Source organism: Plasmodium knowlesi (genome assembly GCF_000006355.2).
Source record: "Plasmodium knowlesi strain H genome assembly, chromosome: 10".
Taxonomy (NCBI): domain Eukaryota; phylum Apicomplexa; class Aconoidasida; order Haemosporida; family Plasmodiidae; genus Plasmodium; species Plasmodium knowlesi.
Window position 1 is genome coordinate 1398032 of NC_011911.2, and position 19017 is coordinate 1417048.

The 19017-nt window shown below is 34.2% G+C and overlaps 5 protein-coding genes across 5 annotated transcripts; 3 read left to right on the plus strand and 2 right to left on the minus strand.

The window, feature by feature from the left end:
- Window positions 1-3190: 3190 nt before the first annotated feature.
- Window positions 3191-4621, plus strand: PKNH_1031500 (merozoite surface protein 8, putative; the record flags this gene model as incomplete). The annotated part of the gene is made up of 1 exon (XM_002259762.1): window positions 3191-4621. The coding sequence occupies one exon, from the start codon at window positions 3191-3193 to the stop codon at window positions 4619-4621; it is 1431 nt and encodes a 476-aa protein (XP_002259798.1).
- A 2597-nt stretch (window positions 4622-7218) lies between these two features.
- PKNH_1031600 (conserved Plasmodium protein, unknown function) lies at window positions 7219-8259 on the plus strand (the record flags this gene model as incomplete). The annotated part of the gene is made up of 1 exon (XM_002259763.1): window positions 7219-8259. One exon carries the CDS (start codon window positions 7219-7221, stop codon window positions 8257-8259), a length of 1041 nt encoding a protein of 346 aa, XP_002259799.1.
- A 1141-nt stretch (window positions 8260-9400) lies between these two features.
- On the minus strand, window positions 9401-11037 carry PKNH_1031700 (protein Mpv17, putative; the record flags this gene model as incomplete). Its single annotated transcript, XM_002259764.1, has 2 exons — window positions 9401-10626; window positions 10959-11037. The coding sequence occupies 2 exons, from the start codon at window positions 11035-11037 to the stop codon at window positions 9401-9403; spliced, it is 1305 nt and encodes a 434-aa protein (XP_002259800.1).
- A 1684-nt stretch (window positions 11038-12721) lies between these two features.
- PKNH_1031800 (HCNGP-like protein, putative) lies at window positions 12722-13609 on the plus strand (the record flags this gene model as incomplete). The annotated part of the gene is made up of 1 exon (XM_002259765.1): window positions 12722-13609. One exon carries the CDS (start codon window positions 12722-12724, stop codon window positions 13607-13609), a length of 888 nt encoding a protein of 295 aa, XP_002259801.1.
- An 878-nt stretch (window positions 13610-14487) lies between these two features.
- Window positions 14488-18457, minus strand: PKNH_1031900 (vacuolar protein sorting-associated protein 11, putative; the record flags this gene model as incomplete). The annotated part of the gene is made up of 3 exons (XM_002259766.1): window positions 14488-17593; window positions 17944-18133; window positions 18403-18457. The coding sequence occupies 3 exons, from the start codon at window positions 18455-18457 to the stop codon at window positions 14488-14490; spliced, it is 3351 nt and encodes a 1116-aa protein (XP_002259802.1).
- Window positions 18458-19017: the final 560 nt, after the last annotated feature.

Here is a 19017-nt window from a genome sequence, read left to right on the forward strand (position 1 = left end):
TCTGGTCGCTTTGAGAATAATCTTTCTTTCTTTTTTTTTTTTTTTTTTTTTTTTATTTTATTTTATTTTATTTTATTTTTTATTTTTTATTTTGAATATTCTGTATGTAGCACATAAGCATAAAAGGGGTGAGGCGTTAATATAAAATTTTAGGCACGGTAGGACACGGTGCTCGAGTCAATTACCCAATGTTCACCCTCCAAAGATATCTATGTCTGACTTAGGTGTGCATACGTGAAGGTGTGCCTACGCCGCTTTGCACCTTCCGGTAAGCTACCTTATAAGAAATTAAAATGCAATTGCATAGAATAGGGAGTGCGAGCAAATGGAAGGGCGACACGTTAAATTGCATAAATGGAATGCTATTTCGGGGAGGGGGGGCAAAAAGAAGGGTATCGCTTTAACGTACACACGGAACCATCCCGGCGGGACTGGAGGTGCACACATTCCTACGTATATGCGCATTCCCTTGTGCACCGTGAGAACTGAAAAATTCAAATTTATTTCAACCATTTTAAAAAAATTCCCGAAGAGGGTAATCAAAGGAGCAGCGGCACGTTGAGAGGTTCCACTTGAACATGCATATGAACCGAAATTGAACGCACACGCAAGGTACGTGGATCGGGTCCACGTACAAATTTGAACTCTATCATATATATATAGCCTTTAATCTACGTGAAGTTTTACCAACTTTGGGGTGTGTATTTTTTTGGGGAGAAAAAATTATTTTTCGCGAAGTGGTATAAAATGAAGTATGCTGCATTTTGTAAATTAGATGGGGACAGGGGGTTAGCATTAAGGTTAAGATTAAGATTAAGGTTAAGGTTGAAGTAATGGAATTATTTACACCCTTTTTCTCGTATATACACTTAACACAGATTCCCATGAAGGCATTTACACTTCGGTTACTATACTTGTGAAGAGCCGAGAGTGATATTCCCTGAGGCAGGAAGTTTGTGGGGGCATGAATGGAAGTGGTAGGCACGGGTACGAATACGATATGTTTAGACGGTTGAGCCATTGCAGTGTTTTAAAAAAAAAAAAAAAAAAAGGTAAGAATGGTATGGCACTGATTAGGAAGTTAGTGTCTTCCTCTCTGCTGTGATAAGAGTACTCAAAGTGGTTACATTAGACTTGTTGAATTTCCATTCTGATATAAGAGTGCAGGAAAAAGGGGTGAGTCAGTTGGCCCCCTTTTCATGACACTGAAAGCCTACGTATGTTACAGGAGCAGATGGACAAATGAAGCCACATATATCTTATCGTCATGTAAGAATGACATTTTAATGTAGCATTCTGACCTAATCGGGATGAGTAGAACTTGCGTATTGTGAGGATAAGAAACAAACAAAATTTTAATTTTATCGCAAAAGAGATAAAATGGGAGGGGACACGAACCACCTGATGCACGTGAATTTCTCCCTCTGTCACTAATCCCATAGTGGTTACATAAACATTGCTGTGATCATTTAATATGTATCAAAGGGATGTGATAAACGGTAGCATAAAAGTAGGCTTTAAAAATGTTTACGTATCATTTCTTAAGACCTTTTTCTGGGGTAACCCCAACTCTTTAACATTTTAAAAGAAGAAAAAATATGAGTTAGCTTTTCCTTTCATAAATATAAACCATTTTTAACAACTTTTTGTCTTTTCTTTTCTTCCTTTTCAAAGTGTTATTAAAAAGTTACGACTCTGAAAAAGCACAACGAACTAAACAAAGTTATATTCCATCGAGAAAAAAAAAAAAAAATTCAATTTGGTGATGTACGCGTTTTTGCAGATTTTGTTCCCAATTAAGCACTTAAATATAATTTATTGCCTTTTCCGCTTTAGAGATGTATAATACGCTTTCATTTCAAGAAATCAAGGTAGAGAGAAAAAATAAAATTTCAACGTGCAGCCAATTTTTGCAGAAAAAGAGAGGGGAAAATATAATTAAAAAAAAAAAAAAAAAAAAAGGGAGTCGGGAAAACTACACAAAATGGAGAATAAAGGAAAATGATAAAAAAATAATTTTTTTTTTTTACCATTTTTCTTTGGCTTCCCTTTTTTTGGGAACACCACATGGTTGACGTTGCACGAAATTTATGATGCATGCGCAGAAGGGCAGGAATGAGCAACATATATGGCAAGGGGTATAAAATAATAAACGCCAGCGTGGTTTCCAAAACAGTGCAGTACTGTGTTATGTATATTTATAGCATCATATCCATGAAAGGATTGTTTAAGTCATTAATGCGTTACATAAGGGAGATAAATAATGCGTCGGTATGACCACGAGATGTTTGGAATAAATATATATATATATATATATATATTTTTTTTTTTTTTTGCATGCGGGGCAGCCAGTGGGAATATGCGAAAGGAAAAGTGGGAATGAGTTATAAATTCCCATAAACAAGTAAGGATGGGGGGGCGCGTTTCCTACATAAGCAATAGATGTATATCATATGGATAACGCCCCAGAAATATTATATATAAATGCATATTTTTATTTAAGCCATTTTGTACGTGGTAGCCTTTTGCACTTGTGGTTGGCAAGCACCAAGTGGATTTATTTCTACAGACCTTAAATATTCTTATAAATCATCCTCCTTCCCCTCCTTCAAACTGAGAATAGGAGGCAATGAATGAATAATTATATTACTTATTTTATATACAAGAAAATAAATAATGAGATGCCAAACTAAACGTTTCCTTTCTCTTGAATTGAAATGATGTTTTTTTTTTTTTTTTTTTCTAATATAAAAAATAATAAAAATATTTAAGCATTTTTTTCTTTACATGATTTTGTAGTGAACGTTATTATATTCTGAATTTTTTACATTTGTTACGTATATATATGTACACATATATAGATGAGTATATAAATATACTTTACATAGGTATACGTTTTTATTCTTTAAGCCTCGCCTTTTCCGTATTTTGAAACCTTTCCACGAAGGAACCAACCCTACCCTACAATCATTGGGCCCTTTTGTAGAACACCGCGTACATTGTTTTATGTAAAAACATTTGTACATTTTTACCGTGTTGCGCTCGATACCCTTGAGAATTCAATACAATAGCAAAAAAAAAAAAAAAAAAAAAAAAAAAATTCTCAATTCTTTACCCCTAAAGTAAAAATCTATACCTATATATTTTACCCATTACTCTATCGCCTTGTATCATCAAAACAGAAGCGAAAATGAAGAAAAACGCGCAAATAATAATTTTCTTCCTCTTTGGATTGCTGAGCTGTACATGCGGAGCTGAAGGAAACGTCAACCCACCCAACAACAATGGAAATAAAGGAAACGGAAATGATAACAATGTACCAACGTTCATTGGAGGAAATAACAATAACGTGAACGATAATGGTGATGACATTTTTAATAAAAATGGAAAGGATGTGTCCCGAAATGATGGTAATCACGCGGAAAATCCAAATGACAAGAAAAACGAAAATGGTAGCGGTTCAAATGAGAAGAATTCCGTAGAAAATGCAGACAATGGCAGCGGAAAATCTGATGCGAATACCAACCAAAATGGTGAAGATGCAAATAAAGTAGATGAAGCATCTTTAAAGAAAATTCTCAAAATTGTTGATGAAATGGAAAATGTTCAAGGACTCCTGGAAGGAGATTACAGCATTTTGGATAAGTACAGTGTGAAATTAGTTGATGATGATGATGGAGAAACGAATAAAAAAAAAATGATTGGAGAATATGACTTGAAGATGTTAAAAAATATTTTATTGTTCAGAGAAAAAATTTCCCGAAATTGTGAAAATAAATACATTACAATTTTACCAGAACTCCTTAAAAAATGCTCAAATGTAGATGACCCCAAATTAAGTAAAGCCAGTGAAAAGATTAAAAAGGGATTAACAAAAAATAATATAAGTATTGAAGATTTTGTGATAAGTATGTTAGAAGATTTATTTGATAAAATTAATGAAAAATTTATTAAAGATTATTCATTTGATTTAAATGATTATCTAATTGATTTCGAACTCATTAATTATATTATTATGCAAGACACATCGGATTTGATCAATGATCTTCTGAACATGTTAAAGTCTATGAATTTCAAATTGGAATCTGCATCCTTGGATAAAATGGTTAAAAATGCACAATCAGGAATGAACTTAAATTCCAAAATGAAAGAAGACATAATTCAATTACTTAAGAAATCCTCTGCCAAATTTTTTAAAATCGAAATTGATAGAAAGACCAAGATGATATACCCAGTACAAGTTACACACAAAGGTGCCACCATGAAACAATTCGCCCTTAACTTCCTTGAGAAAAATAATGTATGTGAACATAAAAAGTGCCCATTAAACTCCAACTGCTATGTCATAGATGGAGAGGAAGTCTGTAGATGTCTACCCGGATTTAGCGATGTCAAAATTGATAATGTTATGAACTGCGTTAGAGATGATACCGTTGACTGTAACAACAACAACGGTGGTTGTGATGTGAATGCAACTTGTACTCTTATAGATAAGAAAATTGTGTGTGAGTGTAAGGACAACTTTCAAGGAGATGGAATATACTGCTCCTACAGCATTTTTAACTCCATCAACAATTTCATTTTCCTGATTTTGTTGCTTTTGTGCTTGTATCTGTTCTAAGTGGGTAATTTACGGCGCAGTTGTGACGATTTTTAGTTTTGTTTGTGCCCACTCGGCTGTATATTTCTACGCTCGCCTGTATCCATTTTTTAACTGCACAGTTGTGTAATTTTTTTTTTTTTTTTTTCACCTGCATAAAATGTACATATAGATATAAGGTTGTGCCTACGTTGGATATTTTCCACAAAAATGCTCCATTCTTTTTCTTTCATTTATTCATCTTTTTTTTTAAGGCATTTTTTTTAAAGGTTTACATATTACCATAGTATATTTTAGTTGTTGTTGTTATCGCGTGTATGAAACGTCAGGGGTAATTGCTTTTTTTCTGCACAAAGATGGTGATAAATGATTCTCGATGTTTATATTTTCCCACCAATTGATTCTTTTATACATCATTTTTTCAAATGCGCATACTGCTTTAAACGTTCATGCAACTTCTGTATTAGTTTTTCCGAATTTTACAAGTTTTCACAATTTTTACGAACTTAACAGATTTTATCACCATTAAACCTTTTTTACCAACTACTAAATAGCCCCAAGGAAATGAGATTTCAGCGTCTTCCTGGACCGAGCGGGGAAAGGATTGGTTGGAACGTTTAATTGGATTTTCTCCTGTTGCAAGACGGATTTAATTTTGTGCGTACAGCGGTTTGCCTATTTTTATTTATTTTATTTTTTTTTTTTTTAAAACTGTAATTACTTCACGTGGAGGTACACCCGTCTGACACTGCTTGAAGATTTGTTGGCACCTTTCTGTAGCACATAATTTGGTACTACACTTTTTTGAATTAGAAGAAAAACTGCCAAATGAAGTGGCGTGCGGGAAAAAATGGGAATTTTCCTCGGCAATGTTCAAACTTGAGAAAGTAGAAGAGGTGATAGGGATAAAATTGGCAGGAATGGCGTACGCACAGCTTTCTATATATAAGCCGAAAATAGTTAATATGTACACATTCTTTGGGGAACGAAAAAATTGTCACTGTGAGAGAAGGAAATATTCTCCTGTTTTACTTCTTTTGCAATTTTGACAGTTTTCTTACTTTTTTTTTTTTTTTTTTTTTTCGTGTAAAATAAATTGCTTTGAGAGGCATAAAAAAAAAAAAAAACCTAGTAAGTACATCACCGTGTAGCCTATGAAAAATGCCCTAGCGCTTTTTAAATTTAAATAAAGAAAGAGAGTTGTTTGAGGAATATTATTTTGTTTTTTTTTTTCAAATGGCCTAAAAAATTTGCTCAACTCGCGTTTGAGTTAAGACAGGTGTGCACGATTTGTGTAATTCCTTCTTTATGTGACAAAGACGTACTGCGGGGAAGACACGAAAAGACAAATGCGCGAAACAAGTTGAGAATAAATGAACAGTTTCGTGATCTTGTTTTTATCAAGCGGCATATATAGAAAACGGGTGGAAAAACAAGGAAAAAAAAAAAATGCAGACCAAAAATGTATGTGGCGTGTATGTGTAAGAGTTTATCGAGGTTGGTTTGACGAATATCATTAAATTTGCCTTTTCCTTTTTTTTTTTTCTTTTTTTTTTTTTTCGTTCCATTTTCGTCTTTTTTCTCCACTTCTTAAGTGATAGTCATTTTATCTTAATTCTTAAAGGTGTGCGTGTGTTTTTTTCGTTTCATCATTAAAATAGGGATGGTTAAAATTGACTCTTCGCAAGTTACACATTTAAAATGGCGTCTTACTATTTCACTTCATCCTTCCCCTTAATGGAGCTGAGTTTTTTTTAAATGCTTCAAGCAGGACGTATGTTAAAAGCATTATTTGAGTTATATATACATATTTATATGTATGTATATATATATATATATATATTTTATTCATGTGAAACAACAGAACAAAAATGCTCCTTATTAAATGTGAAGATTGTGGAGCCTTTTTTTTTTTTTTTTTCCAACTGTTTATGTGTTATTCGGCACATTTTTTTTTTTCTTTTACTTCAAAAAAATACGCATTTATGGGTACCTGCTGAGCGCGCAAAAATGTGTGCATGTGCGTATATAAACATATACATGTATTTATAATGCGCACTTACCCTCTGTTGTAATAATTACATTCCTTTTCTTATTTTTGCGTTCATTGTGTGTAGAAGAGTACGAAGAGCCAAGCCTGTGTCTTGGAAAAAAAAAAGATGAGCAGCTCTTACGGGAGATTAAGTATTTGCGCGTCTTACTTTTTTGGGCGGAATTTTTCCAGTAGCAATGGATAGGAATTATTCCATTTGTGGATCCCCCCTTTGACGTTTGTTCATGATGTTTTTTTTTTTTTTTTTTTTTTTCCATTTTTCCATTCCCGTTTCGTTTAATTAGTTGGAGAAAAGCAAATAAAAGTGAGAAGAATTGGTATGAAAGGGAAATGAAAGTGGAGGAAGAAGCTCCTCCTTCGTAGTTGTCTAAATTGGGGTGATCCTCGAAGGTTGCAAAACTGTGAGCATTCTCGTTAAGCGTCATTTTGTCTATTCATTTGTGATAGCACTCCCTTTGAAACACCTTTTTGAGGAGTGTGCACATTTCTTAACTATCGTGCGCTAACCACGTATCAGTTAGCCACCTTGTCGAAGAACAACCGTTGGTGCTACCTTCTCCGCATCATGGGGAACAGTTGCAAGAAAGTCATACAAGCCAGACGAAACAGAACCCCGCCTGATCAATTCAACCATCGCTTCGATTTCGTAAGCGATAATAACTCAAGTTGGAATAACACGAACTATTACAATGATTTATACTTAGGGAATTTTACCCGAGAAAAGGAACCTTTAAAAGAAAATGACAACACATTAGGACTTAACGATGAAGGCAATTTGAATGTTAACAATTCGTTGGTGTATATCGATGAGCTCTATGAGATTTTGGAGAACGAAAAAAAAGTGAAGATAAAAAAAGTTGACAACTCCGATGTAGAGGAATTCCTCATTATAGAAAAGCACATTAAATTAAAAAGGAAAAAGAAGAAAAATAATCCTTTTAAAAGGAAAAAAGAAAAAAATGTAAAAAAAGAAATTACCCCTTCATCATTAAGACACATCGATGGTGACAATAATGGCAATCTTTTTGAAATGCCGCCCTTCCCTGGAGATAACTTTCTCAACAAAAAAAAAAATAAAATGAAAGATCGAGCATCCTCCAAAATTACCGAAGTAGAAACGTGGTGCAGTTCTTCAATTGATAATAGGTGTGATATATTCGAGGAGGACAGGAAGTACATACTGAAGCAACGCCAAATGAACATGAGAGATGATCAGAAGATGGGTCCTGAGGAGGGTGGAAAAAATGCCAAGGATAGCCATAACAATGAGGAGAATACACAGAGTATGCCCAGCAGTGAAGCTAAGGTGGACGCGAATCACCCCGGAAACGGGCACAATGGTGGAAACGCCATCAGTTTAACGTTTGAAACAGGTGAAGAAGAAGACTCGCAGGAGGGGAGAAAAACTGACAAAAGGAATGATAAAAGGGATGATAAAAGGGATGGCAAAAGGGATGGCAAAAGGGATGGCAAAAGGGATGGCAAAAGGGATGATAAAAGGGATGATAGAAGGGATGACAAAAAAGTTGGCAAAAAGGGTGACAAGAATGTTGACAAAAAAGATGACAAGGCTTCCCAGAATTTTGATCATAGATTCCCAGATTGAAAGTTGGAGATACATGAACAAGGAAATAAGGGGAAAGACCAGGGGAGCCAATTGTGTAACCCCACTCCAGCTTTCTCTCTTCATAAAAAGGAAAAATACAACATGTTATAAATATAAGCTGCACCTACGTGTGGGCGCTAACTCTTTTCAGAATTCCTCGTGTGTACCTAGTGGAACAGGGTTAACCGTTTACTCCTGTGAGAATTCCTTTTTTTAATTCAATCCGTTTTAATTTTTTTTTTTCGTTTTCCTCGTCTACTTATTACTACTAGGGGTTTCTTTGTCCCTTCTCCTTTTCCGAGTTTCAATTCCTTCATCAATGTATCATTTGTTTTAAAAAACGTTTGCGAATTTTACATCGCTACGATTAGTTTAAATATTATAAAACATAATGATATTACGCGTTAAAACAATGGGTGATTTTTTTCAAAGTTAAAAAAAAAAAAAAGGTTACAAATAGGTTAAAAAAAAAGGAGGTAATTTCAAAATGGGAACTGGGAAGAGGGAATTTAATAAAAAATTAAGTAAAAAAGAAAATGATCACATCAATTCGAAGATATTACAAAGAATAAGATAACTGAATTATGGTAGGCGTGGTTAAAATTAGAAAAGGGCGAAAGATGTGAAGTGCAAGAAGGAACAAAAATGTGTGGCCGAGAACCATTTGAGCTCGCGCGGGGAAAAGGCACATTTCCCCTTGCACAGTGTGCAAAAAAAAAAAAAAAAAAAAATGAAAAAAATACACACATATGTACATATATACATATGAACGTATATTTATACATACTCTGTTAGAAAGTTCATCCATTATAAATGTCTGGGAAGGACACAGATAAGAACAGCTCGTGAGTCTCCCTTCATAATTCCAATTTGTTATTTTTTTTCTGATGCGCTATTTTTTCCTTCTTTGGGGTTGAATGTTCTTAAAAATGGACAACTCTCCTTTTGGTAACATAAAATGCGTGAAAAAAAAAATATATGCGCACTTAATCGATGATAAAATGTGAGTTAGTAACATGTTAATCTTTTTATTTTTATTTTTATTTTTCTGTAAAAAATTTCCTTTTTGCCCTTTGTTATTTCTTGAGCGTTGGCTACACGGTTATTTGGACATGGCTTATAGGATTTCTGCAGCACCTGCTCAACTTTTATTGGCGCACCACGAGAGGAAGATGACCCAAAAAAAGTCAGCAAAAAAAACCACTGTGGCTTGATAAATCCTCGGAACAAAAACAAAATTAATTAAAGTTAATGGTGTCCATGTCATCAAAGAAATGAAGAAAACCTTCATCCCAGTATTCACAATTTTGTCAATAATTTCGGATTTCTTCTGATTTTTTAACATACCATTATAAAAAAAAAAAATTGTTAAGTGGATAGGTCCAAAAATAAAATTATCAAACAAGGTAGGTATAAAAGATTTGTACAAAAAAGTGTTCGGTTTGGACTTTATAAAATTTGCTAAAATTTTCCCATACCACCATGTCATGATTGGCCCCTCTAGCGTTAATCCAATAGTGGCCATTCTAATAGTTCTTGAAAAATCGTATTCATTATCCTTTTTATGTAATTCCATCATTTGGCAGGCTATGTCCGCTATGAAATATAATGTACTCGCTATTAGGCTGTTCATTAATAGGAGGTGTTTTTCGAATAAGTTGTTCATTATCTGTGACATTCTACTGGTGGAACGGGATAAAATTCCCTTTGGGAGTTTCCCATTTTTTGCGCTACTATGAATGTTATCTGCCTTTTCACTGGTGGATAGATCCATTGTGTTGTTTCTGTTCTTCGCGTTGGCTACATCACTGTTCTTATTATGATGTGGAAAGTGCGCGTTTGGCTTTGCGCTTTCACCGCTTTTTTCTACGGTGGTTTGGTTCGTGGTTGAACTAAAACTGTCGGTTTTCTCGCAGCTCTTCCCATTGTTCTGGTTTCCCCCCGTGTGCATGCCTTTGCGCACTTCAATTTGGAAATATCTGTTCTTCTCCCGTAGGCTGATAAAACTGCTTGAATTTTCTTTAGTGATTAAATGTCCCTGCGTTGTTGCGGTTCCAGTGGTGAACTTGCGTGGGTTTACGCCTGCCCTGTCGGTACCGTTACGCATCACGACATGCGCGTAGTTGCGGTTATCAATTCGGTTAGCCCTGATTATTGTATCCCCTTTTAAGTAGCTATTTATTGTGTGAATTATCTTTTCACTAGCCTTCTCGAATTCGCACCTTCTTAATTTAGGCGTCTTAAATTGGCTTAATTGCATCTTTGCGCTCAAGGGCAGGTTACTACTTTTTACCTTAACGCCTTCATGGTTTGAAAATTTCGAAAGTGGGCACCTTTCCGCAAAGTATGGTCTTTTGAAATTGTAATCTGTGCATAGAGGGGGAGAGAGGAAGTGGAAGAAGAAAAGGAAAAATTATAAAAAATTGCATTGCGTATCTAATTCGGGGTATAGAAGGAGGGGGCGTTGCACAGACAAGTACACACATGCTAATTGGTCGTTGGAGAAACATCGTGGTAAAAAAAAAAAAAAAAAAAAAAAAAAAAAAATACGAGGAGTGGTTTAATCTGCATAGTCGAAATGAATGTGCATGGCGTTCTTCCCCCCAACTGTCTACTTGCGCATACGGGAAATTGTAGACATAGGCTGAGAAGATGAGTATAAACTCATAGTGGAGTTGGAAAAAAAAAAATTGAATTACCTTTTACCGAAGAATTCACATTTTTAAACACGAAATTTATATGTTTTCTCTTAATATCCATGTATGCATTTATCAGCATTATTTATCCTTGCCGGGTGCTCTTCCAGAAATGTGTAGGAGGTGGCAGCTTTTACCTGAGCTCTGTGGGGGTTGATATTTTCGTAGGGGTTGAAAAAGGTAGATTCAGATTCTCTTACTTCTCCAAACTGTTTTATTATTTTATTTTTTTTTTCTCTCAGTTCAATTAAGTTGTTGGCAAAAAATGATTGCACATGGTGGTTTCTTTAACATATGTTAGCTATCAATACTGAAGTTGATACAAAAGCGCTTTTAAGGGATACAAATATTGTGGTAAATATACAGTACATGCCTCTACCTTTTTTTTTTTTTTTTATGAATTAATTTTTCATTCCAGTAAATTGTAAATTTGATCGATTCGAGCATAAGCCATCTTCCCTTATGTCATTCTGTTCTCTCCATTATCTTGTATTATGCGCATATTCTTATGATTTTCCTTTTTTTTAAGTGGCAGAAAAAAAGGTACTGTGTTGCAGATTCCTTCTTATATAATGTATATAAGAGTTTCAAGTAATCGTTGGAAGTTGAGTATGTGATTTAAAAAGGGGGGGAGGAAAAGTAAAAATAAACTATCGTTTCGTGAAATTGTTAAATTTTGCTCTACTTAAAATGGAAGGAAAAAGAAGAAATTGATAAAAAAAAATATGAATTTACATGTTGAAGGAACCGTTCATGTTTTTAAAAAATTGAAAAAAATTTAAGGAGTTATATTATCAACCCACTGGATCTTGTACTAATAATTTGGGGGAACTTCAAAGGAGGGTTTAAAATTTTTTCCAAATTTGAAGAATTTTTTTTTTTTTTTTGTACACATTAAAGTTAGCATTTTTTTTTTTTCTTCTTCTTTTTTTTTGCCTTTATGAGGGTGATGAATTTTTACATTTTGTAGAATTATATTTGCATTTGTTTCGTGGGGAAAACATGAAAATACTGCGTGTTTTTCTGCGCAGATAATAATACATAAGAAATACGTAGGCACAAAATGCATCCCTGTGGTTGAGGGGTCTGGGCGGAAAATAGTGATTTGAATCACCACACTTCAAGGCGAAGGGAGACTCATAATAATAACTGACCGTTGTGATGTTATGGTTAAAACGAGGGGGAAAAAAAGAGAAAGTTACAATAATGTTGTGCCTCACTATTTGTCGTTATTTCATCTGACTTCTTCACGTTTTGCACAAATAGTGGATTTTTTTTTTTTTTTTTTTTTTTTTAGTACCTGCTGAAAAATTTTTATGAACATTTGTTTTAGGTGTACGACGTGTGAGCATTTATAACATTATCAAAGCACATCCGATCTGACAAATTTGTCTTAGCCTCTGATTCATGTGTGCCTAATTCGGTGGTCTTCGAAATGGTAAAAGTAACATATGCATCAGGGGGTACGCACAATTATGCATAGCACGTTCGTTTCGCTTTTTTAGTGAGAAATAAGATACAGTTGTGTATTCTTAGTTATGGGCCAAGACATTTGTTCTTTATGTGCGCTTCTTAATTCGGCAGTGGTTATTTAGCGGATAAAAGACACCACTGCGGTTGATAGGGAGAACGCTTTTTCGGAACCTATAAAGAAGGAAAAGGGTATTGTACACGTACACGTTAGAGTACTTACTAGCATTTTTATATAGCCCACTTGGAATAGTGTCTCTTCACTCTTTTTCCCTTTTTTCTCGTTCCTCGTTAGGATGAATTTAGTCGACTACGAACTTTCCAGCGATGATGAACGCGGTGAGGCACCCCCAAAAAGGGAAGTTGAGCATGAAAATTTAGCGCAAGGGGGGAATAAATGCACAGAGAAAAAAAAGAATAGAGAAAAGGGAAGAGATAATAAGGCTAATAAGAATGAAAATGACGATCTGGATGAAAATGAAACCGATAATGGGTGTTTAAAAAAAAAAACGCACATTCATCTAGGGCAGAAATGGAATGCAGATAGAGAAGTCATATCCATGGAGAATAAAACGCTGGACGCACACGAAATGTGTAAGGATGTGATTGCAGGGGGAAAGAAGGAACCGAGTGGAGCACCTTTATTGAGTAAATTAAATGGCGATGAAAAGAATTCACATTATGATGGTTGTCGTGACGATAACCATAACTGTAATGATGGTCGAGATACTGAGGTAAGGCCAGTTGAGCAAGACAAGAAAGAACAAAACAAACAGAGGAACGTACCACTAGTGGGTGAGCAGACAGACTATCCAATTGCAAAGGGAGCGAACCTCCTAGAAAGTAACAACCTTATCAATATCAGCGTAAACGAAAACAATTTTGATGAACTATTTTTCCTGCCTCCAAATGAATACTCAGATTGTCTCAACCAGAAAATAGAGGAATTGTCAAAATTGTATAAAATAAATTTAACAATTAATAAAAATATAATTAATTCGAATGAATATAAAAATCCTTGCATTTTGCAAAAAATTATGGAGATTTTTCAAATTGATGTGTATTCATCTAATTATCCTTTGAATATATACAACCCTGATGATTTTTTATCCATTGATTTGTTTAACGAAAAAGGAGAGGAAACGGATCAGAAGAAACCCAAGACAAAATGGTCTAACCATTGATAAGTACTTCACATGTGATATATGTTTCACAAGGTTGTTTTGCGTAATCGAATGGGTGGTTGTTAGATGGGGATAATTTTGTATGTTCTGTGTGAGGGGTGTCAAATGTGTTAACATGTCTTCATTGTAACCCTGCTTATAGATAGGTAAAAGAATAGCGGCAACGAAGCAGACGGTGTACACAGATGGGATTGCAGAACATTCTGATCAGTTCCTAATGTGGAACAATGCCCCTGCCTATGAAGGGGAGGGGGGTGAAGTAGGCATCCACGCTGTCTACCCCAACAAACTCATTTGGGTCGCTCCATTTTGTGCTAAAAAAAAAGGGAGTACACGTAGTACTTAAGGTTTAATTAGAGTTAAAAAATGTATATTATTATGGTTGGAGGCAGGGGGGGGCAATAAAACCTCCTCTTACGTTATTCAAAAATGATAAATGAGAAGGCTACACATGGGCCAAATGTAAATGGATGGGCACAAATGCAATGAGATGAAAAAAAGGCAAGACAGGAACACCCGTGCAACGTACGCAAAAAAAAAAAAAAAAAAAAAAAAAATTTAATGCCAAAAAGATGGCAGTGTTATCAGTAATGATAGTAATATTTCAAAAAAATATATCTAAGAAATGATTAGTAACAAAAACAAATTTTAAATTGAGCGAACAAATGATCGCATCATTCTGCCACAGCATGTGCTTGGCTACATCTGCAGCGGCAACTTTGTAAATTTTTTCATCACGCAACACAAAGGTGTTCCAGTTTTAAAAAACGAATCACATAAAACGAGGTAAAATAAGTCCACGGTGGAGGTGGATCTGTCCATCCCTTTTTTTTTTTTTCTCTCTCTCTCTGGAACAGACAAAGAATAAGAACTACTCTTCACCTACTTGGAGTAACACCATACGATAGATAATTCGAAATGAAGGAGAACTTATCAGGAGCGCCTTGCAAATATTTAAAAAATTCATCAAAATTGTTGATGGCATTTTTGGCCTTTTCCTTGAGTAACTTCTTTTCATTATCCTTATTTTGACAAAGGATGCAATGCTCTTCCCCATTTAGACAATAAAAATGATAGGAATGGTTGCACAAGAAATGGATAATTGGGACGGATAATATTTCTTTACAAATGGCACAATATGTATTATCAATAATGTGAAAGTTGTACTTTTGGCTATTTTTTTTTTTTTTTTTAATTTTATATAATTCCCTTTTATCTCTCACTATTTGAGCATATATTTTATTTATATTTCTATTAATTTGGTTTATATATGAAATCACCATTTTCTTGATAGATCCATAATTTTTGTTGTACTTTCCCAGAATGCTTATAAGCTGCAATAACGATATGGATGATTTTTGATTTAATGTTTTTGCAAAGCGCGTGAGGTACTTGTCATCATTTAGTAATGACAGGTAATAAAAAATGTAATTGTGGTACATGTAGCCTTTTTCTTTCATGAGGTGTATACATGTGTTAAATAACTTTTTCGCAAATTTTTCATTTGTAATTTGTATTAAGTTGTAACTTTGCAGTGGGTGTTGTAATACCTCTTTTGTGTAATTTAGTCTGAATTTTTTCACCATTTTTAGGGTTGTAAAAAGGAAATACATATCATGCTTGTTCATTTTATTGGAAACGTAAAGAAGCCCCTTGTTGTAATTATAAATGGACAACAAAATGGCAGATAAGAATGTTATATTCTTGTCTTCATTTTTGATGAGCTTATCTATGTTATAGGTGAGGATGTGGTTCTCCTTTTCTTTTGTCTTGTATTTCTGAAGCAGAATCTGCATGACGGTGACGAACAGGATGTAATCATATTCCCCATTGAAAATGTCGAACTCTATCTTTCTGTTGCTTATAATGCTGGCTGTCGTCACATTTTCGTCGTATCGCGTTTTTTCCTTGGCCACGGGGGGGAGACTGCTATCTCTTTCGTGGGTTTGTGTTGTCAGAATACTCCCCTTCCTTATAGGACGGTTTCGCCAATCTGGGGAAGAGTTCCTATATGTGTCATTTGCGTCCACCACGCTTTTTTTTTCTCCTGTACTTGAATTTTTTTTATCGAGAAATTTAAGGATAAAGAGAAAAAGAAAATCTATGTTGTCAAGGAAGAGGGGAATAAATATTGTCAAATTTAAATTGTACTTTTTAATAATTTTTTTTAACAAAAAAATAGTGCGTTGAGGGAAATATTTGATAAACTTGTATCCATATCGAAAGAGGAGAATGCATATATTTTCTACATCCAGCTTGAATATATATTTGAGGCTCTTTTCGTAATTTTCAAATTTATCAATGAGGATGGAGATGTACGTCAAATGGTCTTTATTCTTTTTTGAAAATTTTAAAACGATATTGTAGTAGCCAACGTTGCATAAAAACTTGTATGCTTTGTGCAAATTTATTTTATTTTTATTTTTCCTTATAAATGATATGATTTTTTTTTTTTTGCATTCTTTCTTGTAGCAAGTGAGAAGCATCATGGTGTGTTCATCATTGAAGAGATTAACTTGGTGTAAATTTTCCAAATATCTGGATAAATATTCATATAACTCTAGATTTAAATATTTGTGAATAACGATGGCCGTTTCTAGGAAACCTATGGTGTTGATGTAATGATGCATGGCTAACTCATACTGTTCCTTTTCGAATAAAAAATCTGCATATATTTGATGCACATGACCGAAGTTAATAGTGTGATGGTTCTTATTCAATTCTGCAAAATTTAATAACCAGAGGAACAACTTTTTCTTTTTAAACATGTGCACAATTTCGTTCATGTTCTTTTCTTTTATAACAATTTTTATTTGATTTCTACAATTTTTAAAGAGTTTATTTAATTTAAAGAGATTTTTTGAATAGTACTGTTTGTCTTCTGTGCTGTTATTTGCATCTCTTCGGGCCTCATCTTTTCGATCCAAAAATATATCATACTTTAAATCGCCTTTCATCAGGTTGCTACTTGCACTATTATTGTTAATACTATCATTGTACATTTTTAAAATATCAAAACTTTTCGATTTGCTATTTTCTGTTTCTTTAAAGATGTTGCTTATGCTATCACTTTTGCTATTCTTCCCATGGTTTACTTCTCCAGCTGCGTTCCATTTCATTTTTAGTTGTTCATAAAAATAAAACTTATCCACTTTTACCTCTGGCTCATGTATGTATTCGTCCACAATTAGAAAAAGTAAATTGTTAAAATATACAACGTTTGTTATGAGGCAGTTATACGTTCCCCGGAAAACCTGTAGCTTCATTTCTTCATGTATAACATATATGTTGAAGTAAAACTTACTTCTAACTTCTGTGAGTAGGATTAAATAAAATTTTACTGTGAACAAATTGATTACTTTATTTTCTAGCAGAATATATTCCAGGGTTCTATTGCTGAGGTCCAACACATAGAGAACTTTCAATACATTGTGGCAGATATACAAGACATTTATTTCTTCGTTGTATGTGGACAACACCGGCTCGTCGATGGGAGGTGGTCCATTATCATTATTGCTACTACTAGTGTGATAATTTGTGGGTTTTCTTTCCTCATTGTCGCTGTTGCTTGTGCTTCCATTGGAGAATTCTCCTGCGTTCGCTTTGGAAGAGTAGTTGTTCTCCAACGGAATGCACTCGATGAATGTATAACTTATGGAGGCATCATTTATAATCAATCTGTACACATTTATTGAATTTTTTTTCATCACTATGAAGATATCCTCCTTACATAGGAACATATTTTCGTAAAGTTCTTCTTCATCCTCCTCTTGGATTAATTCACTTTTCGTGATGGAATAATCATTATTTATGTGATAAAATGAAATTTTTTTATTTTCTAAGGTAGTTATATATCCGAGGCACTTGGAAATTAGTGTCTTCTTTATATTTTCGATGTTCTTACTTAGTTGTAATTTTTTCAGCAGGGTGAAGTTATACGCCCTGATGTTGTAGATGCTACATACTAGGGCATTCTTGCTTTTGCTAAAAAAAGGAGGCGGGTGAAACGTAAAGGATAATATGGGGGCACTCGCGGATGGGAGATGTATATGCACAACAACTCGACCAATCGCTTGTTGGTAAAAAGGGGCATAAATCGAATTGCAATGGTGCAGATAAAAGAAGGAGGAATCACATAGCGATGTGGTAATGTATCTCGTTTTCCATCTGCTTATGCTCCTTCTAATGCGGACGGGCGACTCTCCCTCTTATTCGATGCCATTTCAGTATTCCAACATTTTCGCAACAGTCATGTGTCTATATGTGGGAGCATGGACTGGGGGGGCAAGCATATTCATGCGCTATGCGCACACTAGAACAACTCAAAAAATTACCCAAGCACAATAAGGTTATTCGTTTTGTCACAAAAACAAAAATCGACTACCAACAGATCTGAGTTTATTGTTGTAACGTTTAGATTAAGGGGGTCTATAAAAAGCAGCTTGTCTACAAACACGTTGATAAATTTTTTGGAGGTCGAAAAGTATATCCCTTCGTGGCTATTCAAAAAGTTCTGTACTTCACCTGCGGGGGGGGTAGAAGCATACGCATATAACAAATGAGGAATTGAAAAAAAATAAAAAAAAAAAAAAACATGTGTGTGTGTATGCAATATGGGGTTAAACATATGCAGATATGCGTATACCCTAAATAACCATGCATTCGCAAGCTTTACAAAGATGCGCTTGTATAGCAAAAGGTACACACACATGGAAACATATAATTTGTTCATGATGACAAATGCGATGGGATTGCTTTTTTTTTTTTTTTTTTCCCACTTCTCTTTCCTTTACCTGTATCCTTCGTCTGGTCTCTGTCGAAAAGTTGCAGTTTTCTAAAATTGAACATCTTGTCCGTATGTACATGAATATAAATTTATATTTCTGCTAGGTGAATTTTTTTTTCATTTTTTTTTAAACCTTCAAAATAAGTACAGAACGAAACAATATTATTTCATTTAGGGAGCAAATATATATGTAACCCTTTCTTCCAGCAACTCTTTTTTATTTTTAATTTTGCCCTGTGTTCCCTTTTTCTTTTTTTCTCAATATGCCAGGAACTCCTATGAGAAGAGTTTTTCCCTTTTGTTAATTGGGTCCTTGGCTCATATATTTCTGTGCTTGTACAGTTGAAATTCCTATATTCACCAAACTGTCATTTTTTTTTTTTTTTGTAGCCATATTTTTTTCTTACGCCAAACGTGTTATTTGGAGTGATAAATGTGGGAATAAATTTTATACACTCCAATGCATTCAGAGGATAATTTTATGGCTGAGGCGAAAAATAAAAATTACTATGCGTGAAAAAAAAAAAAAATATAATAAAATAAAATAATAACAATAATAGTAATCATATGTAAAATAAATATATTGGGAGAACGTTCTGTTAGATGGAGCTTTTTGCACTTA